Source organism: Amphiura filiformis, chromosome 16 (assembly GCF_039555335.1).
Source record: "Amphiura filiformis chromosome 16, Afil_fr2py, whole genome shotgun sequence".
Classification (NCBI taxonomy): Eukaryota; Metazoa; Echinodermata; class Ophiuroidea; order Amphilepidida; family Amphiuridae; genus Amphiura; species Amphiura filiformis.
In genome coordinates, this window is record NC_092643.1 from 47,687,716 (window position 1) to 47,715,193 (window position 27,478).

Genomic DNA, 27,478 nt, shown 5'->3' on the forward strand with positions numbered 1-27,478 from the left:
AATGTGATGATAGGTATAATTGGGACGTTAACTGTAAATCAGAATGCATCCAAATCTAAAACTGCTGCCATATCCCCTTGGGGCTTTACCCCTTACCTCGTATTAATATGATATTGATCCTGTTATAGTTATTATTAAGTATAATGATTTAAGTGAATCAGAGTGTCCTAAATATGTGCTGATGGGTACCAACCATATCAAAATTTATTAAATTCTAGAACTGTTGGTTTCTTTTAAACTTTTTAATATGATAGATATCACTGAGTGCAATGATTTCAACTGAAACACAACATGTCTTAAAGATGTGATGATAGGTTCAAGTTACCACAGTACAGGGTGTCCCTGAAAGAACTTTTTGGGTACTTTGATGCCCGAAACAAACATGACCGAATAATTTATGCATTTGTACGGTAAACCAGCTTTCATATACTTGTTGATCGATCATAATCTGAGAGCTTGCTCGACGTGCGTGGGTTTGAGTCCCCGTCTCACCACCATGTTGCATCCTTGGGCAAGGTGCTTTGCCTCGCTTGCCTCACACCACCAAGGTGCAATGGGAAGCTGTTAGGGATAGTCACAGTTATTGTACTGATGAACCCTGCGCCATTTGTATGCTGCAAACGTGATTCCGACATATTCTAATAAATGTAAAGTGCTTTGAGGCTGTTTATGGCATAAAGTGCTATATAAATATCTACATTTATTTTATTTATCACAATGTCCCCCGAATAGCCCACAGAGCATGCATGGGTGAGCACATGGTGTCTGGAGTGCAATTGGTTATTGCCTGGTATGGTCTTTCAAAATACCCAAAAATTAAAGTTTCTGATAATACCGTTCTTTCAGTGACACCCTGTATCAAAATCTATTTTCTACAACTGCTGGCTCATATACACTTTGCTTCTGTACTATAATAGTCATCATTTACTGTGATGACTTGCAGTGAAACATGATGATTTCTTAAAGATGTGATGATATATGCACCGAATGCATAATCACAAGCCATCAAAATCTTAAACTGCTGGCTTATACCGCTCAAGTTAATATGATAGCTAGCATTTAGTGTAATGACTTGGTGAAACAGATGAGTCTCAATGATAACTGAAAGTAGCATAATATCTGTACCATGTACATTGCCAACAGAAAGGTATTGAGAATTGATTACTTCCAAACGATAACACAAATTATGTATTATCTCAGCTTATAATTTTGTATTGTTAAAAATACTATGAATGCTTACACTCGCATTTCATAGGGATCGAGCTATGCCTGCAAATAGCAATTATGCAACTTCAAAGCCAGACCATATCTGCTATTTTGTTTGCATTTTTGTAACTAAAAAGCAAACACACAAATAAACAAACATTTCATATCAAATGTACAACTTACTTGTATATTACACATTCTGTAGATCCTACCAGCGCCCTCACAGTATCTGCCACCATTTTGAGGTCTTGGGTTATTACACCGTCGCTCTTTGAACTGTACACCGCCACCGCAGGACCTTGAACATTCGGAATACTCCCCATATTCTGCCCAACCCCCATCGATGGCAGGGGGTCCTTTGTTACCCCGCCTGACACATTCTCCTTGGATGCACCATTTGCTGTTACCACACCCTGTGCCGTCTGCTGCTGGTAGAAATTTGGTCTCGCATCTCCGCTCATCTCGATGACACCAGATGGATTGGCATAATGACTACAATAAAAATAAACGATGACAAAGGAAAAATACAAATGAATTATATATAAACTTAAATCTTAAATTCAGCACCATTTTGAGTTTCTGAACACACACAAAGTAAGTCAACAAGTTCTGCAATACTGCCTTCATGATTGAACTAAACCTTCTTTTGCTAGGTTTTGAGGAACGTATTAGCTGAATGACTCCCTTGCTCACTCACTCTCCCACCCCTCACTTGCCTCACTCACCCGCATACTCATCCCCTCTAACTCACTCACATACTCACTCAAATACTCACCAACTCACTTACTCTCTCATTCTGACTGATCATTTCATCCAATTTATTGAAAATGTCTATGTCTGTGTATATTTGTATTCCTTTGAATCTTCACCGCCAGACACCTGATTCCTATTGGAAGAGGGTGAGCGTGACCTTACCATGACCACGCAAACATAACCATACAGAGTATCCCACAAGTTTTCAATATAACAACATATCATCATGTAAATGTCTAATCCCTGTCAACCCTTCCTAGTTAAGCAGTAGCTTAGGATGCATCAATCATATTAATCATGTTAATATGTGGCATTTATTCTCACTTTCTAACTCCAGAACCTAAGTTCTGATAGGCAAAAACCTTCAAGGTTTTGAAACTCCAAATGAAAAAATGAAAATCTAAGTTACTTTGAGTTGTGTCCACATGGTGGCTTTGCTAGCATAAACCCATGAGCCCACCCCTAAGTGACCAACAAGTGCTGTGGGGACTGGGGAGTACAGATAGGAATCAACCATGCATTCCCTATTCACAGTCACACAGTAAACCTCTGATGATACTCCCAAACATGTCCACATGGCACAAACCTTCATCTTCAAGTTCCTCAAAGTACGCTTGGAGGTTCAACAAACCCCTCTAATATCTTTGGGGTATCCTCTGAGTTTTCTTTTGGTGTTTGCCTCCTGTGTGGACACTGCTATTGGGCTATTCCAGTTGAAATCCATATACCCCTTAATCTTTCACACATGGAGTGTAAAATTTCAAATGGGGTTACCTGAATTGGGGGTGTATAGATTTCAACTGGAATTGCCTGTTGATTGCAACTAATGGGTGCACATTTGCCTTTTTTTTTTTAAAGTAGAAAATTTTTCCACTTTTCATGACTGTACTTGCAAATTTGCCAAATGAAATCATGTGGTCACATTAGTGCAAACATGCCAACTATTAGTTAGTGGTTCTTGTGCAATGCATAAATCTTTTGTTAACAACATTGGGCTATTCCAGTTGAAATCCATACACCATGGAAGAAATGACCTTAATCTTCCACAAAAGGAGTGTGAATTTCAAATGGGGTTAGCTGAATGGGTGGCTCCATTTGAAATCTACACCCCCTGTGCGGGAGATTTTAAAGGTCATGTCTTCTATTAGGGTTTGTATGGATTTCATCTGGAATAGGCAATTTGTAACCATCTGCTTCAGTATGGAAAGAATTACACATTATTGCTACTGTATTCCTTGTAAATTAATCCCTGATGATGTGGAATTGTTTAGCAATCATATCTGTCAATCGGTTTTTTTAAAGCTTGTAATTTGTAACATATTTGGCTTTTTTAATAGAAAACATTGTTTTTTCAGGGTAGCTATGATATGATTCAAACTCTTATGGGATATCTAATTTGTATGGTTATGTTTGAGTGGTCATACTAATCAGGCCCATATGGTCACAAATTGACCACAAGAAATTTTGCCCTGAATCCTACAAAAGCCTAGAGCTGAGTGCCCCCAACCCCCTTTATTGAACAGGGGAGGGCAACACATAGGGCACTTACAACCATGGACGTCCCTCCACGTTTTGGCAAAATGACCCATCTTTTGTTCTTTTCAGCCACTTTTAGCTGGTTGTCCCTCCACATTTCAAGCCGGATTGGCGCTAATGCCTCCGACCATATACATGTATGAGTTGCTCACAGCAACGCCTTCAATTTTTCTTGAATTACTACTTTTTGCACAATTGAAAGATGTAATATTTTTTACTTTGTGAAAGACAAAGCCTGAAATGCTTTAATGACAATAAAATTTAAAGAGTTTTTGATTAAAACCTGGGATCCTGGGTTTTATTCCACAATCGCCCCAAATAGCTCCACAGTTATGCGGAAGTGATTTTCTTTCATTTTACCTCATTATTTTGGCTTAACATGGACAGAAACCTTTCCTGACAGTTATTACTAATATTATTTCAGCATTTTGTGCAAAAAATAACGAAATTAAACTTTGTTGAAAATCATATATTATGGCTTTAAAGTTGTTGTGACAGTATCACAATAACAATCTTCAGAAAACATCAAGGACAAGTTGATTTAATTCCCCATCAATTCCAGATTTGATTATCAGTAATCTATAGATTTGGTGATACTATGGGTCTAATAGTATATTGGCTGAACAGTATCAATGCTATCAATGATGATTACAACTACTTAAATAATGTTATTACAAAGACTTAATTATTCCTAATAGTTCAAATAACATTGAATAAATAATAGCTTCTAATATCGGCTAAACGGTATCAACGTTTGATTGTAACTACTTCAAAACAACCATGATTAATAATAGTTACAATTTATTACAAATGCTTAAAAGGTATATAGTTATTTAATAATTCAAAACAATTTAAGTAACACTGAAAGAAATAATGATTTATAGCGTGCATCCCCACTCCACAAGGCTTCAGCACACACAGCACAGATTCCAGTTGAACTCCATACACCCCTATGGAAGACATGTCCTTAATCTTCCACACAGGGAGTGTGAATTCAAATGGTGTTACAAGAATGGGTGACTCCATACACCCCCTGGGTGGAGATTAAGGTCATGCCTTCCATAGTGGGAGTATGGATTTCAACTGGAATGGCCTAATTTAAGAATTTCTCTGCAAAAACATCAGTCAACTAATAACCTGAAAGCCTATTCAATATAAAAAATAAGAGAATGTTTATTTATGTGTTCGCCATTCTCCTCAGTTTCTTTCCATTGTCATTTTGTAATATTAAAGCCTGATAAAGGTTTGCTTCATACCGAAAATTTCCGTCTCCATTTGTATTATTTCCATTTAAGTTTTATAGATGATTAATTCTCTTGAAATGTAGTCCCTACCACATAAATTGAAAACGAGTTGAACACTGAAAAGTCACACAGCCAAACTCCTCTGTTATGAGGTACTCAGTAGACAATCTGCTGTGTGTTTAAATTCCTCATTATGTGAACCATATTTCTCACCATGGCAGTAGCCATTTCTGGCGGCTGTTTGTAAAGATGTATATATGTAAAGACTCACTAAACACCTATTTGTAACTGTCATTTCACAATTCCCTCCATGACCGACTCAGGGCACTAATTAGTTCAAATATGGTACCTAATGTGGAAATCTTGAGGAATCGGTAAAATAGGGAGACCTGTTCTTGAAGTTCCTTAAAGCATATCTGGTTCAATTTCCTCATATCAGTAGCAAGCTCAGTGCCAGAGATGCTCACTCCATCTGCACCAACAAGTGCTACATCAGAGGTACTCTAGCATTACACTTTATGTGTAAATATGAACTTACAAACCACTTGAGGTAAGTCAGAGTTTAACTATGGTAACTTGTTGAACTTGTAACAAACTTTCCTACTTTCAGCAATGTGACATTGACTTTCATCCACTAAATACACTGAAATATGTGTTAATCTCTTTTTTAGACTAAAACAACTCAAACAGACATTTCCATTCTTTTCACAAAACCTTGCAACAAAAGCAGAGATCATGAAGTTAACTTAACAACATATTTGTGCTTATTGTGAACAGAATAATGCCTCATAGGTCAGACAAAATGCTCAGACTGTTTGTTCAATATATGTAATACCTGAAACGACAGAAAAATCTTGCCAATGCAATGGCTGAACTTTTTCATTTCAAATTTTATGCTAACTTAATTACATCTGTCTTGAAACATTGATTTCAATCAAATTGATTTCTAAAAGTGGGATATGGTCTTCAACTAAAAATTTCTGAATGTGAGATTTTGGGACTGGTTGTATTTTTGGTAAAATGAGGCCAAATTTTCACTCAAGCTCATCACCAGGACCTTCAGGGGGTTTTCTTCCAAACTTATTCCATTTAGAGTACTAACAAGTACTAATTTAAACAACCCTCACAACGCAGATGTCAACTGCATAAGTTCCAAATTTTATTTAAAAGTTTCAGAATTGTATATTTGAATGACCATATTTGGAATCGGCATGAAAAATGCATTAAAATGAGTACAAACAAGCCCTGTAATGGTTCAGCGGTTCTTGAAATAGCTCTTGATATTTTGAGAAGCCTATGCAGCATGCAATGCATTAGCAACATGTTCACTCACACACAACTTACTTGAAGAGACCTGTAAGCGAGGACCTACAACTTTTCCCTAACCGAGGACCATGCACACCTCAAAGCTAAGCTCCAAACTGTGGACTTATCTGACTTTCTACTATCCAACAGAGATATGACCCTACCAGGGCCGTAGCAAGGTTGAAAAATGTGGGGCGGCCATCATAAATGTGGAGCGGCCAAAATACAAATATATGCCCAAATTGAAATAAAGATATAAAGAAAAACATAACAAATTTCTCAAAAAGTGGGGCGGCCATGGCATCCCCAGCCGCCCGCTTGCTACGGCCCTGGACCCTACACCAGCAAACGAATCATGGTCTTATATATGCATTTTTACGTTATTTGCAATATACTGGTGGGGAAAGGGAACCGTGGATGTCCACTGTAGCTGGTTGTTCTCGGTTATCATTGTATTTGCAGGTATCCGTCCTCATTTGTAGGTCTTTACATAGGCACACCCACCCCTGGGCACCCACACCCATACTGAAAACAGGATGCCAAAATACCTTTCCAAAGTTGAAGGAACACAGCCTAGCCGACTTTCCAAATTGCCATTGACATTGTTGGTCTGCGTCATACAGCTCTCCCGGTAGTTTGTTTGGAAATTGGTACGCTGCCATTGTTCTTGGTTCGTTTGTAGTACACACGGCTCTATCAGTACTAGAATCATGAAGAAAATGAAATAAATAAATATCAGAAAACACTATGAAGAATACCGATTTATAAAGGAGTGAATCAGTACAAAGGGAGGGCTCAGTGCAACAAAGCCTCAACTCCATTATTGCCCCTGGGTAATGTTGTCTATCAATCATGCTTATGAATAGCATTATTCAGGAGGGCTAATGGAGATATAGCTTTGTTGCACTGAGCCATCAATATTTGAATTAAAATGAACAGCAATTTATAAAAGTTGCTGACATACTTGTTATGACTATATCAATACTTTGATCCATAGAAGGGCTCTGCTTACTCGTACGCTTATAACTTTACCTATATACGCATCTGTCACACCAGCAGCAGGTAAGTTTGATATCGGATGGGATATGATCTAAAGTATCCGCCAGTCACACAGGTAACAATCATAAATCAAGTATTCTAAATGTCCTAGGATCAATTTCACATAAGAGTTACAACCCATCATAAGCAAAGGAGGTCAGCTAACGCTGGGGTAAGGGTAGGTGGAGGCTAGTGCAAGAGGGACAAATTGCCACCTCAAAATCACCCAAAACTTGTGGGGTACATAGTACATTCCCTTCGACATTTATTTATGACCTCAATTTAGTATAAAATATATACTATTTTGACACAATTGCCCAATAAAAGTCCACACATCATTTTACAGAAGTTTTTTTCTTTGGAAATGCCTCCGGTGAGCATATCATAGTAGCTCTTAGTAACATATAAATGATACTTCTGCAAACAATATATCCCTAATAAGTGTACTCTGGGTGACTCAACTTCTGTAAAAGTGCTAATTTTCATGTGTACAATTTTTCGTGTTATAGCCTATTTTGAACTACTTTCCATGTTTTAAAATTTGTCATTTTGAGTTTTCATGCATAGACCTATACATAACAGACCATATTTGCTTTGTTTCCTTTCACAGTACTTGCGTTGAGCGCAAAAAACATGAAAATTACTGTTCTGCAAAAATTTCCACAATTACAGTATTGCAATGTAAACCACCATCAAATTATCAACAGAGTACTTCCTTATTTTTCTGGAGCACCTGATCAGAGGAAATCGGTGAGATCGACGAGCCTGCACGTAGACCGCATCATCTGCTATATCAAATAGGAGTGTAATCATTTCAAATGGTGTTCCCTATTATTTTGTGACTTATACAAATTTGAGTATTCAGACAGATCATTTATTTGTGATCCAATAATTTTGATCAAACTAGTTTGTATTTCCCCTGTCCCCATTTACCAAACTATAGTTACGCTATTGTATCCTTAGAAAGTGTTTTTTTATACTGGTGTTACTAGGCAAGATTACAAGCCTGGAATACAAGCTCATACTTTTAACAATGAGAGACACACAACTTTTTATTTGTGATCCAACAATTTTGATCAAACTAGTTTGTATTTCCCCTGTCCCCATTTACCAAACTATAGTTACGCTATTGTATCCTTAGAAAGTGTTTTTTTATACTGGTGTTACTAGGCAAGATTACAAGCCTGGAATACAAGCTCATACTTTTAACAATGAGAGACACACAACTTTTTGTTTTGAACTGATCTCTATAAAATAAGTTACTTTTGCAATGAAACGCTATGTTGATTTAAAGGGCTACCTTCACCTTTGAATGTATCTGAACTTGTGGGGGTGTTGCATATGTGTAGTGGGCTATGTTTGTAAAAAACTGTAACCATGGACCTTGATCCAACTTTTTACCACCTTTATGGGGACACACCAGAAATATAACCAAAGACATCCTCGGTTGCCAGAATCAACCAAAATGCAAAGCAGTGTGTTATTTAAACCAATGTCCACATTTGTTCGGGTGGGGATATCTCCTTGGTATGAAAAAAGATCTGGTGTTTCCGGTGGGAATCCTCGATTGACCTGTTAATTAATAATCCGTCCACAGTTGGTTGGGTATTTGCTGGTCAAAACAAAAGCTTGCAGGTCTTCACAAGTAGGGTGTGTGTATGTGTCACTACTGCATCTTTGCGAGTCCTTCATCTTATTCCCTGTTTGTTGGGAAGTTGCAACAATTTTTGCTGTGTTTTAAATTTGTATCTTAATAAAGACAGGTTACTAGTAATATGTTTGTCATCTGTACTACAAAATACCAAACGTACACACACTTCTTCTCATATTAATACTATAACATTTGCACCAAATATAAACAACTTCACAAAACCATTGAAAGAGTCCATGTCACTCTTTAAACTAATATCCTGATGAGATCATCTCATCGCTCACCTGAGGAAATCTTCCAGATAGTCACGGCTACATGCCCGACCACAGAAATCTGCCTTGGTTCCCGGATAGCGTGGCTGACATAATGTTGCCCCCTGACTTCTTGCAGTCATTGCCATCACCATCGTGCACCATGCCAAAGCTTGTAAAAGAAAACAAGTTGTGAAGACATTCAGATTAAAACGTTATTTTTAGATGTTTTTTTTTCCTTCTTACAGAATTCGGGTATTGAACTAAATTTGACCGAGTCTTTGGGTAAAAACTGTCATTAATGATTATATTAACATTATTCTAGGGCAATGTCAGTTTATAGTAGAAGATTAGAGGCTCGTGTTTTCCTGTTGGATGATGTTGATTTAGAATGTCGAGCAGTGTACCCTCTAAGGAGTTCAGAGCTTTGGCCAATTTGGTGATTTCTGCCCAAATATGGCCCAATGACCCACAAATTCTTTTTTTTTTTAAAACTTTTCTCAAAAATCTTTTGAGCCAACTTTTCAACTTGCTGGGCCAATTGAGCAGTAATATGAGCTAAAACATTTAAAAATAAAACCTCAATAATAAAATAATAACAAATTGTGATTGAAAAAAAGTGACAAATTACACAGAGTTCCACAGCAAATACTTCACACAATTATGTAAAAAATATAGTACTTCCTGAAGCTGCAGATTGTTGGGTTTTGAAAATATTGAAACCCCGTCATTTTGATGGGATAGATGCATGCTATTTTGGTCCTCATGCATGGCAATATCATGTACTCTGGTGATTTCCTATATCATTACACATGGGGCTAGTATTATGGAGGCTGCTTTCCCCTGTTTTTTCCCATGACATCTACCGCAAATAGAAAGGACGTATCCAGGGGGTGTCGACTACAGGGCCTGTAATGAAATATACTGTATTCAACCTAATTGGGACCCCTCCCCTAATAAGTGCCCTCTTTTGTCAAGTGACAACTATCTAAGCACCCCCTTTTCAATGCACATGTACAACTAAATTCCATCTTTCTGCAGCCATATAGGCCCTATCCCTGAAGAAGACAAGTTCTATCAAAAACCTTCCTTACCTGTGTCCAGATTCATGAGCCACAGTGAATGCTAGCCCTAAACCTGTGTCCTCATTGATAGTACAGCTCCGATATTTGCTGCACATTCCACCAATGGGTGCAAAACCTGAAGAAGAAAGAGGAAACCATCCAAATCAATGTTAGCATATTATATCATAACACTTGATTTATTTTATGACGGTGTGCCGCTTGAGAGTCGTTTTTTTTACTCAAAAAATAATTTGAGCTAATATTGCTCTTTTCAAAAAACATGGACCTATGTCCAAGGATTTTCTGTAAAAGCTTACTCCGTCTATTTTTGGATGACTTTTCAAAACATAGGATCCAATGTCAAAGGATTTTTTGTTACAAATCCTACCCCATATCTAGGGATTTACAAGAAATATTAAAACAGTTATTGTTCTTTTTTTGAAAAACAGGAAATATCATCTATGTTTTTCAAACTGGTGAATGGAATCCTACATCTGTCTTGCATTTCTGGAAACAATTTCTGGACAAAAATGGTAAGTTGAATTGCGGTATAGAATTCTTGTCTGGGAGTGAGTCTATGTACTCCATATGATCCCATGTGCAGACTGAGACACAAATGATCCAGAAAATCTCCTCTATTCACAAGGATTCAGCCATACACTATAACAAAATAAATATTGGCTTTATTGGCTTATCATTGGTGCAATGACACCATATGTTTTTCTCTGTTTTTTCTCAAATATGAGGAAATTTGGAAAAATATAAAAAAAGGTCCCAAAATATCCCAATTTGCAAACATAGAGAGTCCAAAACTTAAGGTTTTTTTATGATTTTTTGGTCAAAAAGAGGTCCAAATTTTGGGAAGGTCCCCCCTTGAAAAAGGTCCACCTTTCTAAATCTACACCCCCAAAAAAATCTTGGTTACAGATCTACATGTCCCCTTTTGTAGGTCAATTTTGGTACAAAACTGGGTTATTATTTCAAATCTGAGCTGAGGAAAACAAAGACCCCAATTTCATCTAACTGAAGTCCAGATTTGTGTACAAATGTCACAAAATTGTTTTAAATTTAGCCAAAAATAGAATATAATTGTAACAAATATAGGTCCACTTTAAGATTCTCTGAGGCGAATCCATACCCAAACCAAACTTGAATACGCCCCCAGCATCCGATTCTGAATAATAAACTTTTGCTGATTTATCAAACTGCACTCAGCTCCATTTTATTTTGTTGTCAATGTAGCCCTATGGTTAATGGCAAATTACCACTGGTCCCTTGAATCAGGGGATAAATTTTATAAAAGGTTGCTCATGGTTATTTGGAGCCCTGGTCCTATCAAAGTTTAGTGCACCCTCCCTCAAAGGATAAGACCCAGACTGATCTGAATAAAACAAAAAATAATGTCATTTAAAAATTGGCTCAACGTTACTGTGACGATGATTGATAATCCGATTGTCTAACAAATCAGAAAATAAAATACCAAATATAATTAAAGTAACATAATACATACTTCATATCATTTTGTATCATTCATCAATTTGACATTTTTCATATAGGGATAACAAACATTTTGCAAGACAGCTAATATTTAAGGGGTTTCGGTTTTCCTCGCAGGGGAGTTTTGCTCCCTAGTTGGGACAGCAGAAACCTCAACATAATGGAGCTGTTCACATGAGTTGGTTTTAGATCCAATGAAAAATTATGGACTAACCATTTGAGACCAATGCATTTGATAAAAATACAAAATGTGGACCTTTTTGATAAAAACAAAACACACAAAACACATCAGCTTGCATGTAAAGAGTGAACATCTATTAGAATATATCCCTTACATTAGGACATGGGCTCAGAGAAGAATAAAATTGACCAAAAACTTTGATTTTCATCTTTCATCAGTCCTAATTCAAACCAAAATTCAGCCTGATGTCGACTTTATTTAAGTCTTTAGTCGACTTTGAACTCGACTTCATTTGTGTGTAAACAGGGTCACTGTGTTTTGAACCCGACTTCAGAAGTCAACTTCAAATGATGATCCGGAGCAACATTCGTCGAATTCAAAATCGACTTCAAACTCGACTTTTGCAGTGTAAAATGCAAATTCATAATGGTAATTTGAAGCATGAGCAAATGATGGCATAAAAGTCGAATTCACAATTTGTTTTGAACTCGACTACCATGTAAACATGCCGTTAAGAAATAATTTATGCTAATCCTTAGTCGCAATCTGAATTCGATGTCACAATTGAAGTCGACTTCTCTCTGTGTAAACGGGGTCATAGTCTTAACATTGCATATTTCCACTACACACATTTTGTCCTGGTAAAACCCTTTTGGGGTGGGATAGTGGATGAATTTGTAATTTTGGCCTCTTCTGTTAATGTTGCAAACCATTTGGGGATGCAGGACTTTCAAAAAGTGGACCTTTTTAGAATGGAAAGTGTGCCTTTTTTGTAACAAAATTGGACCTAACCATGTAAACCAACCATCTTTTGGACCTTTTGAATATTTTATCACCAAAAAGTAGATTTTTGCCAATTTTTTCCAATTTCTGGACCATAAAAGTGGATCTTAGTAGATTTTGGGGATGCTGCTGCACCCACACTGCGTATACGCGTATGTGCCTTCATTGGAGCATAGAACTGATTGATGTGAATCTATTCCATGCCACATACATGTTATCATGTTATAACATTGACAGTATGAATAGTCCCAATGTGCTGAACATAAAATTGAGTTGTTGAACTTGAATGTGACATGTGGAACACATGACAGTATTTCTCTTTCAACACCTTAAGACCTCACTTGACATTCAAATAGCATGATTGGATACCTTTCCTCTGATATAGAATCCATGTGCGGAAAGAGCGTCATACTTTCATGTTTCTATCACAGCTGCAGCATGCGCTATCTAAAAATATTTATTTGGTAGGTATGATCTCACGAATCACTACACTATAATACTAGGTGTGTTTGTCCTCATTTGAATGCTCTTTTTGAAGATTCCAAATATAAATGTGAAAAAAATGTAAGTTTTTGGAGAAATTTGTACAAAATTTGAACTTTTTTACTTGTCTAATCATATGTGCAGTGAAGGGTTTATACTTTTTTTACCTCTAATGCTACCATAACATATAAGGTAAAACATCAACTTTGCCGCCAAATCAAATTTGAAACTGTTTCTAATGTATCATGTAAAATGTTTTCAAGAAATGATAAAGGCATTTATAAGATTTGCCCCATACAGCTATTACCCCAGTCAATAATGGTTAGGGGGCAAGTATGAATAGGATTGACATTTTTTTATTTAACCCATGATATTCTAAACCTAACACCTAATCTGTTTTAGATGATGATCAACTTGAAACAACAAAAGAACAAATCACTTTGTTGGGAATTTTAATGCAGACAAGCTTTGGCTAAAAACAAAATATCATTCATCATTCAAAATCCATAGAAAGATGTAATCATTCTTGATAAAGACATTCTGGATACGTTGTTTTAAATGAAAAGTCATATGATGAATTGTATTGCCCAAGCAAAATCCAAGTTTAACACCACATTTTCCCCAAAGCATGTTTTTGATCATAAAATGTACCCTCTTAACTTATAAAAAAAAATTGCAAAACTACCCAAAACAAGTTACCGGAAAACTGTCCTTTTTGGACCTAATGTACAAACAAGTTATGCAAGAAAAAGCAGACTTTGTAAACCCGAACATGGAAATCTGAGTTACTGGCTTGATCAGGAGGGGGACCATTTTCAGTTGTTTTGTTGTGTATACAGTTTACTTCTAGCATGCTTATCCCTATAGTTCAATTTCAACTTAAAAGGGAAAAAGTTTGGCTTGATTGAGCAATTACGTCCCGTTTTATATGTTTTGAGTCCATTAACTTGATTCAGGAAGCCCTGTATAATAGACATCCCAATTTGTAAAGATTGATAGTGTCATTACAAAATCGTCTTTTTGTACAGGGATTACGCTGGTATCAATAGAGTATTCTGTAGATAAAATCTAGCCATATTCACGCTAAAGCAATATTTCACAAAGGGGTCATTTTAACTATTATTTCGTCTAATAAAGGGTCAGTTTCACAACACCTTCGACTGCAAAAAAAAAATCAAACTAAATTCCAGCACGTTTGAAAAAAATGCTGACATTTCCATTTTGGGAAAGAATTCCGTTTCTGTGTTTATAAAATTACTGATGATATTACTGATGATCAATGAAAAATAAAATCTATATCAACTTAAAAATTGTGAAAATAGAATGTGCAAAATTTAAAATGGTCACACAGCCATTGTGAACTTTGTATGAAGACAATCCAATTACATCAAGTTTGCAATGAATTGATAATGAATGGTTGGATTTGATTGATCAGAAAAAGTGATTTTTGTGATTTTAATTGTCCAACAAACTTGACCACAAACAGACAATTGTCTGACCTTGATATAGAAGTTTCGTTATTATGAATCTTAATTTGCCACAAGTTTGGTAATTGCATGTAAGAAAATAGTTTAGAATTCCAGCCAGTCCATATATTGTGAAAGTATAATTAACAGTTCCTTTCACACTTGCTTAAAGGTTTTGGATTTTTTACAGCTGATAGAAAATGGCATCTAGAATATAAAGTTCAAAGTATTTCTGTTTTTGTCTTGTTTTTGGGAGATCGGAGAGGTGTCAACATCTAATCTAAGGTATCACAAGGTTCATTCTACCATGAGCATATATCCACACCAATCAGAAGAATAGCATGATCAGGTTTTCCCCCTACTCAGGACTCACCTGGACCCCACCCATAGATAGAGAGCATCTTACTTTAGGTATGTGTGACCCATCTTCCAGGGACCTATATTCATATTGATCACTTGATCATATCCCTATAACATATGACCCTAGGGTCTTGGACAGGCATCATCATCTTACCTAATGTATCACAAAGTTCATCCACAAGCATCAACATGATCAGAAGAATAGTATGATCATATTTGTTTACACCCTAGGCCCAATACCACACCCCTGGGGTACACCCCAGGATCTTGCAATCTTACCTAATGTATCACAAGGTTCATTCTTCCATGAGCATATATCCACACCAGTGAGTAGGATAGCATGATCATGTTTGCCTCCATCAGGTGTAGTCAACATGGACTGCCATTGACAGAAACTGTTCAATGAGTGGTCAGCATGATGGTTGATGTTCAGACCAGGCTGCATGAAAGAAACAAGAAACAAAATAACATTACTGCTCATGGAACATATTTACATAATCACTACTCATTTGTTTTATTCATGGCATATGATAAGGATAATGAACTGAGTGCAATGCATTCGTCAAGATAATCGCACGCGCCGTGGAGTTATTGCATTTAGCTTGAGAGCCGATAGGCTCGAAAGCTAAATGCAATAACTCCATGGCAAGTGCAATATCTTGACGAATGCATTTGCACAGTACATTATCCGTCATACACTTTGAGTGTAGGCCTATTAAAACAATAGGCAATATTAATTGCTGCATTCATTATATTAGTTTTAATATTAGGGAAAATATCTTACATTTTAAAAACACCGTCAGGACATTGACCAGCTACGTAGCATTTAACTGGTAAAGAAAATCAATCCCTGTAATCAATGGTATCGATTGGCGCCATACGTCATACTTAGGTAACTTATTCACGCATGGTTTAATTGACTTGACTTTATGTTGTGATCATTTAATATCGTGGTTTGAACACAGAGAGCACTGAACCAGTTGGAAACGATCGATTTAGATGTCAGACTAGTACTACGGTGAATATCAACTGGACTTTATAGCTCTATAATTTGAACTACTTATATTAAAACACACGACATTGGGATTTAACAATTTGTTCAGTATTATCATAGGCCTTCAAACACATGTGTTTGAAGGCCTATGGTATTATAAAGCATGATCATGATATTATGCGCTAGTGTGTGTTTCCGGGCCCGGCTATGTTATTTTAGATATAGGCCTACATGTATTTCATTTGTAAAATGCTGAATATTTTGCAATGGTGTCATCTTGTATAATTATGATCCACCTGTTTTTGGCCCTTTTTAATTAATAGAAGCTCGATTATTCTCATTTGATGTTTGATTTATTTGAGGTCATTAATCATAATTTATGACAATGATATTTGCAAGGGTGCAACTCTACTAGTCTTATTACAAGACTGCCCCATCCCAACCCTAAACCCTAATCCTAAACTCCGTAAACGAGGACTGGACTCAAGTCTAGCGAGTTGCACCTTATTCGGTAATTGTACACTATTATAGAACACCGTTTGTAACTATACCATTTTAACACCACAGAATGTATATTCGTACTTTTTTGTTGGTATATATATCGAACAGACAATTATATAGTTATGTGATCTCTGTGTCTAAAGCGCCACCTAACTCTGCTTTATGGTTATGTGAAAGTAGTATTTCTAGTATTTGAGCGTGCACGTATTATCTAGAATCTATTGTTTAGCGTGCAGGTTTTAGATAATGCATTGTTTAGCGTGCAGGTTTATATAATTTGGGCTGTGAAGGGTAGTTCGCGAAAATAATGCACGGGAGAAGAATACATAACGATGAATAGAAACGGGCACTAGAAGTGTATTTATAGATAGTAGCCATTGTTCAGTGCCAAAACACTGCTTTCTTGGATGTGACTGGCGAGAATCGGGACAGTCAGCAATGGTCAGGGCTTTTTACCTTACTTTTTACACTGACATGTGCTTGTAGGTATGACTCTATACACGGAACTGACAGTCCATCCAAAGGACGGTGTATCCTCATATATATTGTCAATTAAAATTAAGACTTTTTCTCCCAAGTCAATACCCCAGCAAGGTGCCACCACTGGGAATTGAACCTGGGACCTCATATAGACAAATCCAACGAGCCAAGTCATGGTCAGGATTTGGTCGGCCATTATTGGGTCCCCGTAGCACTTAACTGGTGTTGTGACTGCCCAATTGGGTGAATTAAAGCCGCTTAAAATTCAATATTATAGATTCTTTTGTGTTGTAAACTGTCATCATTCTTTTGTCTACGACTCTACGTGTAACACGGGTGATAGAATGCAGTTTAAAATACCCTCCAAGGCCGCATCATTTCACATTTTAGGTGAGATGGAGCCGACAGGGACCCAGCTTTGGCTGCCGTTGAGGTGTAGGAATGCATGAAATTGGATTCGTCTATACCAGAAAGTCTTTCCCTATAATTAGTTGTGTATGTTAAACTTGACCACTGAACTGGCTCTGTTGCTTTAGTATACTATCCAGAGAGGTCACATGCTATGTGCTCATTAAGTCTGTGAGGGCCACAAACTGCTACCCAAATCAAATCAGATTTTGGACAAATTTCTGCTCTATGTCGGAATTGCAAATTTCCCCAAATCAAGGCTATGGTATGCCATTTCGATCTCATCAATCCTAGGCTATTAAGATCAAAAGTGGTCAATTTCATGATTAAATTTCAGCCCGTTAATGAAACCTGTTGGTCATACCTATTTAATGTCTAATTATAACATCAGATATAGGCCAGAATGTTGAAGATTAAAAAGAGGTACTTCCTAGGTCAAATTTGATAGTTTCGGGAAATTACTAATATTACTAAATGTTACCAATAGGTTTCCCTCAGGAAAGGTGAGGATAAACATCTCACTTGGGTATGTTACAAGCCAAAATATCCTCATTCCTATTGGCTTAGTTCAGTAGCTCCCATTCAAAAACTATAACTCACAATTTGACCTCAAGTTGTGGGGTATGAGGTTTTTGTACCTAACATATTAAAAGGTCATTCAGTGATGCACAGATATGTTAGGGTTAAAAAACTGTGCCATGATAGATGAGATCTTTGAGATCTAATGTCTAAAATTTAAGTTGATCATAATGAGGTAGGCCTATATAGTTTCACTGACAGGGTAAAGGCTGTTGCAATTTCTTTTATCAAGTTTCTTAATTATAGTTGTAAGATTTTGTGCTAAATATGGAAATAGGTGTGCCTAGAGGAATTAGTCATTGGGATTATAGCCTCACCTGAGAATTATCTTTACACTATGGAAATCTATATGGAATACTTTCTTTATAGGCCTACTCAAGTTTCCAGCTTTGATGAGCAGTAAACTTTTGGCCAATGAGGTTGCCTGTTTATTCAGATACACCAAGAAACAATGAATATCATTGGTCGAATATTAATTGCCTGCGCTGAATTGGGCTATTCCAGTTTAAATATACCCCATATGAAAGACATGACTTTAATCTCCCACACAGGGGGTGTAGATTTCAAATGGAATCATCCATTCAGGTAACCCCATTTAAAATTCACACTCCCTGTGTGGGAGATTAAGGTCATGTCTTGCATAGGAGGTGCATGGATTTCAACTGGAATAGCTCTATGAGCAACAAACACAAATAGAAGCATGATAGATGAATGCTTTCCTCTCAGCTAATCCCAATTCCAAAATAAAACTACAGATCTTTCCACTGACAAAATAAAGTACAGGCAGACACGTGGGCCTTTCATTATTGGTTAACTCAGATCGAGAAGTTAGAATAAACTGAACTCTCTCAGAATTGTACATTTTCATAACCATATTTTGAATCAGCATGAAAAATGCATTAAAATGAGTACAAACAAGCCTAGTATTGGTTCAGTGGTTCTTGAGATAGCTCTTGATATTTTGAGAAAATATCTCAAAACTTTGACTTTTAATGTTGAAGACTATGGCCAGCACACAGAGAATTAATTTTAGCATGATTAAAGTATAACAATGTAGCGCAGAAATGTTCACGTTTCTAAAGTTTAACATCCCTGGTAAACACAGCAGCCTGGGTTATGTTTATATATTGATTGCAGATATGAACTATCAAATATCATGATAAAATCAGAAATGAAAATGTCATGACCTAGCTAGAAGAAAAATCACAGGTGAGATTACACTTTGCCTACTAAGCTTTTTCTTCTCCTCTCTTCATGTTCTTGAAAGTGAACAAACATAAGCTTTTATTCTTTCTTGAAGTGAACAAGCAAAATAACAACTCAGAACTACTGTATAGGTTTTCTTGCGATTGAGAAGTAGATAGAGAGATGAGAGATACAAATAATGAAAACAAGACACACAAAGAAAAAGAAGAGAAAAGAAAAGAAGCAAGGTATACCAACTTGATGTGGGAAATAAGTAAAATAGAGACAGTGAGAGAAGCGAACAAATTAATTTTGGCACTTTTGTTGTTGTGTCATTTCAGGCCGTTGCCAAAAAAACACACCCAAAGCCTGAACAGGAACTTGTACAGAGTTAATTTTGCATTGCTTTCTGCATCATTATTATGAACACCAGCATTTATTGGCATAACTGGTAATCATCATCATCATCAGATACACTGTTCGTCTGTCGACATGGCGCCCTCAATAAGTTCATTCTAGCCAGTGCGATTTGAAGCCTTTTCTTTAGTTGACATTATAGTGTTTGATGTTTTCAGTTCTATTTGGACCAATGACATCCAAGTAGGAGTTGGCTTCTTTATTCTGTCATAGCTTTTCTGGCTGGTGCATGCGTCTTTTGGCAGTCTCAGTATTAGATGTTCTAACCATTAGCCTCTGCGTTTCTTCATTTTCTTGCTCCAATATGTTTCTTTGGTTGTCTCATATAGATTTGTATTGGATACTCTGTTAGGCCATCTGCTGTTTAGTAGCTGTCACAGCAAAGTATACTTTTTGTTCATATGTTTTGGTAAGCGTCCATAGTTCGCTGTTATACAGAAACAGCACATAATAACTTGTATAAATAGAAATAATCAAGGAAAAGTTAATATGGCAAATAGAATTTCTAATCATTGTAAGCTTTTTTCCCTTCATATAGCAATGTAATGATCCATGGCATATTATTATACAATTACCTTAATAAGGCTATCATTATCATCAATCTTAATCATTTAAGTATTGTTAAGTAAGAATATCAGTTGACAATATAATTTTCCTCATTATTAATAGAAAAGAATTTGGTCTGCACCACTTCAACAATACATCAACTTATGCACAATATGGACCCCGGTATCTAAATTCCATGAAAGACTGAAATTGTTAGTATCTGTCTATTGGTAATAGTAAGTAGTGGTGTAGCGTCATAAAATTGCATGGGCTTTCTAATCGATTTGAAAATTTAGAAAATCCCATTGAAAAATTGCCAACAAATGGCTTGCTCCCTCCCCCCAATCAGGCCCAGTGCCCCTCAATCATGGTCGCAACACAAAATTACATACATACATGTACATATTTATGAATAGAAACATAGCGTAGTACAGTTTCAATTTTCCGTAAGCAAATCATAGCATTTACCATGTCATTCATTGTGCCTTGCGGCTGTTTCCAATGGAGATTATTTGTCAAGATAAAAAACTATTTTGTCTTGTCTTTATCATCAGATCCAGGGCATAGCCATGAGATCTGGGTTCTAAGCCCAAATTTCACTTGTATTTGGAAAGGAAGGTTAGCAAACTATGCCAAACATAGACAAAAGTTCAAACTCAAAGTGAAGCACCGTTCTCAATCTCTCATGATGACCAGGGTAGGGTATACAGACAACCAGTTGATACCCTGATCAGAACTGTCTATGAGGTCTTTGTCATTCACTGTATCTGAGTAAATTCAAATCGAGTAATGAGGAGAGTGAATAATAAAATTTTGATATTTGCCTCAGATACCAGGAATTGAACCAAGGACCACGTGCACCGGAGTCAAAGACCTTAATTGTTGGACCATGTTGCGTTTAAGCAGAGAGTGTAACATTATGCACATTTGAAAGAAACATGATGCACTCCCTGTGCCACAAAATTTTAAATGCATTGCTATTGTACCGAAGTCAACCTTCCCTGAAATCAGCTATAAAAATGATAAAATAAATTCTGGGTAATCCCCTGATCCGAGGTCCGCCTGTTATGTCGAAGGTTTACAATATATTGAATGTTTGCTATCTCGAAAATAAGGTTCACTATGTCAAAAATGAAATAAGATTTGCTATGCTGATATGAAATAAGATTGGCTAGGGTTAGATTAGGCCAAAAAAAAAAAAAAAGGTTTGTCTCAGGACCCATGGCAAGCATAGCTTTTAAAATGAGATTTAGCGGCGTGGCGCTACGCTGGCGCTAGTGCTTTTTTTTTTTTTTTTTTGAATGATAAAACATCGTAGTTTTCAAGAAAAAATTACATTTTCGGCACAATCAATTGGCGATCATTTCTGACAAAATGTCAAAAATAAATACTCTAAGAACTGTATGACATGTTCGCTCTGAATACCGATCTCTTGAAACAGTATGCAAGTAACGGCTCTGCGAACGAAATAGCGGGACAATCGACTCTACTTGTAGATCTAGAACACGTCACTGGGAATTCCCCATGTGCAGATATTTTGCTGCTCGATAAGCGATTTCATATCGGTATACCAGAGAAAAGATCACCATTTAACTAATTTTCATACCATGCCGAGTAAATATTGGAGTTTCCTCAACACATAAATGTCGACTTTTTGTACTCCTTACTTACGGTAATGTTTAAATGTAGGACAAAATAGCGGCGCACATCAACATTTGTGGTGCTGAATTTTGCACCAATTCATTGGCACTACTCACAACATTTACATTGTCACGTCGTGTGATCGAAATTTTTCAGAACTTGAACGTGAACTTGAATTATTTAGCATATTTTTTAGTATAGGTTAGGGTTAGGGTTTAGGTTAGGGGTTTTAGGAGGTGACGGTTAGAATAGTTAAACCGGGAGTAAGAACTACGTTTGTGTATGCCATGTTATTTGGGCGCCGTTCTTGTTACAAAAAACAAACAAAAAAACACCGCATAGGACATAGCCTGTTTTTCAAAAAAAAAAAAAAAAAAAAAAAAAGCATAGCACATAGCTTTTTTTGCCAAAAGGTCCAGAGACAAACCTTTTTTTTTTTTTTTTTTTTTTTGGCCTTAAGTTTAGGGTTGTTGCCCAAGGAAAAGCCCATAGTCCCCAGCTGTAGTCAGTCACTAAGTTTCCTATCATCTTATGTCATTTTCTCTCTATTTTGGCTTCAGTGGGGTATTTGGGGTATAATTATTTGGGGTATAATACCCTAGTTACTCGTTCATACTTGGTTTGCACACCTTGAAGCAACTCACTGACTTCGTGTTGTGATCATTTTGATCATGGTTCCAAACACAGATAGCATGAACCAGTTGAACTGGCAATGATTGATTCAGACATCAAACTACGACGGAAAATAAAGCAAAGGGGATTGAGATCTTGGTCTCCTGACTGCTTTGCATAATACTTTGAGGCATATATTTCTCACAAAACCTATGTACAAAACAAGATAGACAATATGACTTTTCATCTGCAGACTCAGCTCTTTGGGACTACATTTTGGAAACACTGCTACAGAAACTATAGTACATTTAGTTATCTTCATATAGACCGAATTATGTTTCATTTTGATGACCATTCTCTATATCCTGAGAGGAAATTAGGATTTCTTACATATGATTATGTCAAGCGTATGAAAGTTGTTATGCTAACAGGTCTTATTTGCTGTTTATAGGTTTCCTTTTTCCTGCATCGATAATTGGGATGAATGTATGATCCCTACTGAAACCCGTAATTGAGATTTATGTATGACTTCTAGGTCTGAGTAGTTTTCCTGAACCTATAATTCCTACTCTAAATTGGTCTGCATTGCATCAAGTTGTGCTTGGTAAAACCAACCCCGGGAATTGCTATGTTAACCTTAACGTTCATTGTGCCCTACAACGCCCATTGTGCTTTGGGGGGGGGGGGGGTGGAAAGGAAAGGAGTCCTTCAAGGAATGAAGAGAGAAGATAAACAAAGAACCTGTTTGTTTCCATTGGGATTTGAACCAAGCACTTGATCAGCGACTGGTAGCCACAGGTGTTTCGCTGGCCTGGCCAACGAAACCGTGCATGACTTTGGGTGATTGTATCGCATCACCTGGGATGCATGCATGCGCAATGGGTGCTGTAAGATGTTGTCAGATTATAGTAGTTAACTAGGTTTTCTTTTACTAAACTGTATGTGGGGTGTATTTGTTGGGGTGTGAGGGCCCTGGGGTGGGGGTCATGGCTCGAAAAAGTGGGGAATTTGGGAAGCTCATTCCCAGGAAATGTTGGTGTTTGGAGGGAAATTCTGGTATTTGGAGGGAAATTGTGTCTTTTTTGTGTATAAAAACATGCTATAAATTGTGGGAAATTTAGCTTGCTTCCCGGGAAATTAACATTTTTTCGAGCCCTGGTGGGGGTAGTGTTTGTTACTTCTGGTAAACAAGGACACACACAATAGAAATCTCGGTGTAACAGGGGACACACAGGAACCATCAGTCCGCACTTGGAAGCCCCCTCCATGGATTGCCCAGTAGAGTGTGTATGTATTATTTACCTCATTTGAGGGTAAAAATAAACAAAAACAGCAGAATATGTGACACATGACTAACATATCAAGTAACATACATGGTTAGTGGAGATGGTTTTCTAGGGTCTTTGGTTTCACACACACAACATAAGTCATAATACTGTGGTATGTCATCTAGTTTGGATATATCAAATAACATTCATTTCCAATTTAAAATCAAAATCTAATTATATTGTGCATTATCAATTTCTCAATTTATCGTGTTGACAAATCAACTTTGCATGTTACTCACAACATTACCATGCCAACTGTTACGAGGATCCTGCAAGCTAAGTCATGTTCATAGAGCGGTTAAATTTCAAGGGTTTGGAAAACTTGGTGATGGTCCCTCCCAAAAATTCAGAATTTCTTCAGATTGCATCATCATGCAAACACATATATAGGCATGAAAAGGTTGGCCAGCCAAGCTACACACTCGTGGCGTGCTATCCCAGGTCTTCTGCTCAGCACCCAACTGGTCTGTGGTTCAAAACCAGACCTGAGAAAATAACATTGCTCTTCATCTTCTTCCTTCCTTCCTTTCTTGCTGCCAAAAAGCAGAAGAGAGTTAGATTTAATCACATCCAAATTGTATGATGGGGTAAACAAAACTACAGCTCTCTGGTTCAAATCAAAAACAAGAAAAATTCAAGATAAAAACGACAACAAGGCAAAAGTATCTATTTCTACTATTCACCTTGAATATATTTAAAACCTTGTGAGTTTGTGTCCATCTGAATGCAGCTGTATAATTTTCCTATGCAATGTAACCTTATGATAGCATACATCTGCACTTTAGCAACTTGGAACTGACATCCAATGTTCCTGTATTATGGCTGATTTCCGCTGGATTTCTTGTTATCAACCATCTCATATCTGTGTCATCCAGTTCATTCTTGCAGGAGGATATATAGGGTAAATTACAAAGCTTAAAAAATACAGGGGGTTATGCAGAAATGCTTGGTGTTGAGGTTCAGCAACCATCTCATATCAGTCTCATCCATAGCACTACTTTTGGACTCTGTTGCTTTTAACTATCCAAAGAGGTTGCATCTGCAATGTGCAGAGTCGGTGCAACCCTTCAGACTGGCTTCACACTCAATGCTTGCTATATTATGGTCATGCAAATGTTCAATTCTAAAAGGTATGAATTTCTTAGAGTAAATTTGAAACTTGTCATCTGCAGCTGCAGTGGTTAAACATGTTAAAGAAGAATACTTTCTACTGCTATGTAAAGGAAGAGTATCTGTTGGTAATAAACAAAACAGTTGGTGGCTCCTTCTCTTCAGAATTTCCGCAATTTTGTTAAGCTTAAATTCAACATTGAGTACAAAATTGCTGAGAAAAATGGCAATCTTGGCAAGCACTTTAAAAAGTTTTCTTTCGACATCGATAAAATTTGATTGTGTTTTTTTTCTTTCAAGTAACTTTTATATTATGTATATATCATGGCTAGATTTTTTTTAAGTGTGTGAGTAGAATATGAATCCTTTTTTTCTTGTTTGTCTTCTGTCCTTCCTTTTGTATGTTTTGTATGAGTGTGAGTGTTCGTTGTCTTGTCTTCGTCCATATAGTCTTTGCCTCGTCTGTCTCTCTTTGTACCTGTTGCTCAAAAAGAATATTTTGATTATGTAATTATTGTTCATGATCGTTGGGAACTGATGGCTCATTATGTATGTCTTTTCCCTCCATCAGTTCCAAGCACAGGGAATAAAAAAAACAAACAAAAAAAACAGTTACTGTACTTTTACTTGGGACGACAGGATTGGAGGGGGGGGGGGGAGGTTATCATGCAATGCTAGGTGATGAGGGTCAACAAATATGTTTTGACCCTTTTCATATTGCTTCATATGTTGTCCACTTTACACTCGAGCTACTACACTGTGGATATATGCAACTCATTGTGTGTTATTATTATCTCTTAATTTTTGCAAAGAAAAATATGGTTTTAGGCTATAAATTGAAGCTGTGTGTTTCCTGTAGATTTTAGAAAAAGCAGGATGCTGCATCAATATTGAATTATTTATTTATTTATATATATTGTTTTGGTAAAATGCCTCAAATCACAATGCTCATGATCAAATCTGTTTAAAAGTAAGCTAAAGTAGGCTCAAGGCTCAAGAAAGCTTTGCAACATTTTGTGGACTTGGAGCACAAAGCTAGCCTGAAGGGCTGGAGTGAGCACAAATCTCCCTGGACATGGCATAATATAATGGACAGAGTCCAAGTTATGCTGTAAACTAGAGCTTCATTTGCAACCAAAAATTTGAAAAAAATGCTTTTCTTGAGCAAACTTTTGAAAGAAAATGTAATTTCTTTTCTGGATTGCTTGAATCAAAACTAAACAGTATTGCTTCAAATACAATTATTTCATGTACAGTATTAGAGAGTGAGATTACACTGCCAATATAAGGGAAGCTATGACTCCTGGGTATGTTAAAAACAGGTGCATAAAAGGGGTAACCTCACATTACTACATCTCAAAAAACAAGGGGGAAAATGATAAATGAAAACTGCTGCACAAACATAACAGCAATTAAGGGTCACTCAGAAGGTCTTTTCATTTTCCTTTTAAAACCCCTGTTCTTTTTAAACAGTTACATTAGGCCCTTTGCACTTGATTCCAAGTTTTCCCATCACATTTCACAATGGAATTAAACAGTCTTCGAGCAATATGCCAATTACCCCATAAGGAAAGTCAGGCACACTCCAGCTGGTGTTGTAGGGTATACATGAAGCAAATTCAGATTGTGTTCCGAGTACAAAAACTGAAAAATTGCAATAATAAATTCAAATGCAGGCGTGAATTTAAATACAAGCAGGCAAACCAGAATCAAGTGCAACACCTTATGCATGTTAGGAGCGCACCATTAGATTTTCACAGGTGGCCTTCATATAAGTTGGGTGGGGATTTTTTTTGGGGGGAGGGCCTGTGATTTTTTGTTTGTTTCACTAGTCGGCTAAGGTATAAAAAATTTTTAATGGTGCATCTCTTTGCAATTTGCAACCCTATTTTAAACAGGCACTTTGATTCCATAACCAGGTTATATTTGCGGAGTTAATTTTTCGCAATTTTATCTGTTCTGTGCTTCAAGCTGACTTTTTGAGATGCGTTTCATCTGCGAATTGAGCCAATTCTAGCTCAAAGACATTCTAAGGTAAGAGCAGTAGTGAACAGCTGGACCTGTAGTTCTACATGGCTGGTATGTTGTTATCTATTAACCCTAACCGCCTAAGGGCTTTTTGGCGACGGGAAGGGAAAGAAGGAAGGAATAAAGAGAGAAAAGAAGGAAAGAAGTTGTTTGCTCTGGGTGGGATTCGAACCCGAGACCCCTGCATGCCAGGCACTGGGTCGGCGACACTTTGCCACACGGGTCTTGGGCTTCGCTGGCCAGCGAAACTGCGTGCCTATATATCACTTAGGCGATTGCGTCATCACACCACGTGGGATGCATGCACTAACAGCGCATATATCAAGTAGTATTTTGTAGTATACCGTCCTGTTAGGGTTAATGCATCATTAAATGCCAATTAACATGACACAACACTGAGATGATCACATTATACAAGTAAACATGCTCTCAGACACCATCTTGTTCATGCCTTATTTATTTTTATTTACTTCCCTTTAATTTAACTATATGCAACACAATCAAGAGGAATGAGTGTTCTTCAATGTATCACCTGCAGTGTTATCAATACCTCACAATTCATATTAGCGACAGTGGACTCAATCCTCTTGAAAATATTGTTATGGCATGCAGTCCTACATAGAACAACATAACAACATAGAGGTAACTATGAGGTCCTATACAGGGGTGGATCCAAGATGGTCACGGGGAGAGATTATAATTTGGCTAAAATGGGCTGAATTTGCATGATTTTGATTGATTTTTTGGGCCCACACCACCTTCGCGACCCATCTATAATGTACCAGATCGGAGAAATCTACAAAACTTGTGGGAGGGTTGGTTTGTTCCATA

General features: G+C 37.0%; 1 protein-coding gene across 1 annotated transcript in view; it reads right to left on the minus strand.

The window, feature by feature from the left end:
• The window catches only part of LOC140136111 (A disintegrin and metalloproteinase with thrombospondin motifs 18-like), a 214,319-nt gene that overhangs the window by 49,761 nt on the left and 137,080 nt on the right, over positions 1 to 27,478 (minus strand). Inside the window, 6 exon segments of the mRNA XM_072157817.1 lie at positions 1,390 to 1,698; positions 6,593 to 6,746; positions 9,018 to 9,052; positions 9,054 to 9,156; positions 10,079 to 10,184; positions 15,098 to 15,257. Coding sequence (XP_072013918.1) covers positions 1,390 to 1,698; positions 6,593 to 6,746; positions 9,018 to 9,052; positions 9,054 to 9,156; positions 10,079 to 10,184; positions 15,098 to 15,257 — 867 coding nt within the window.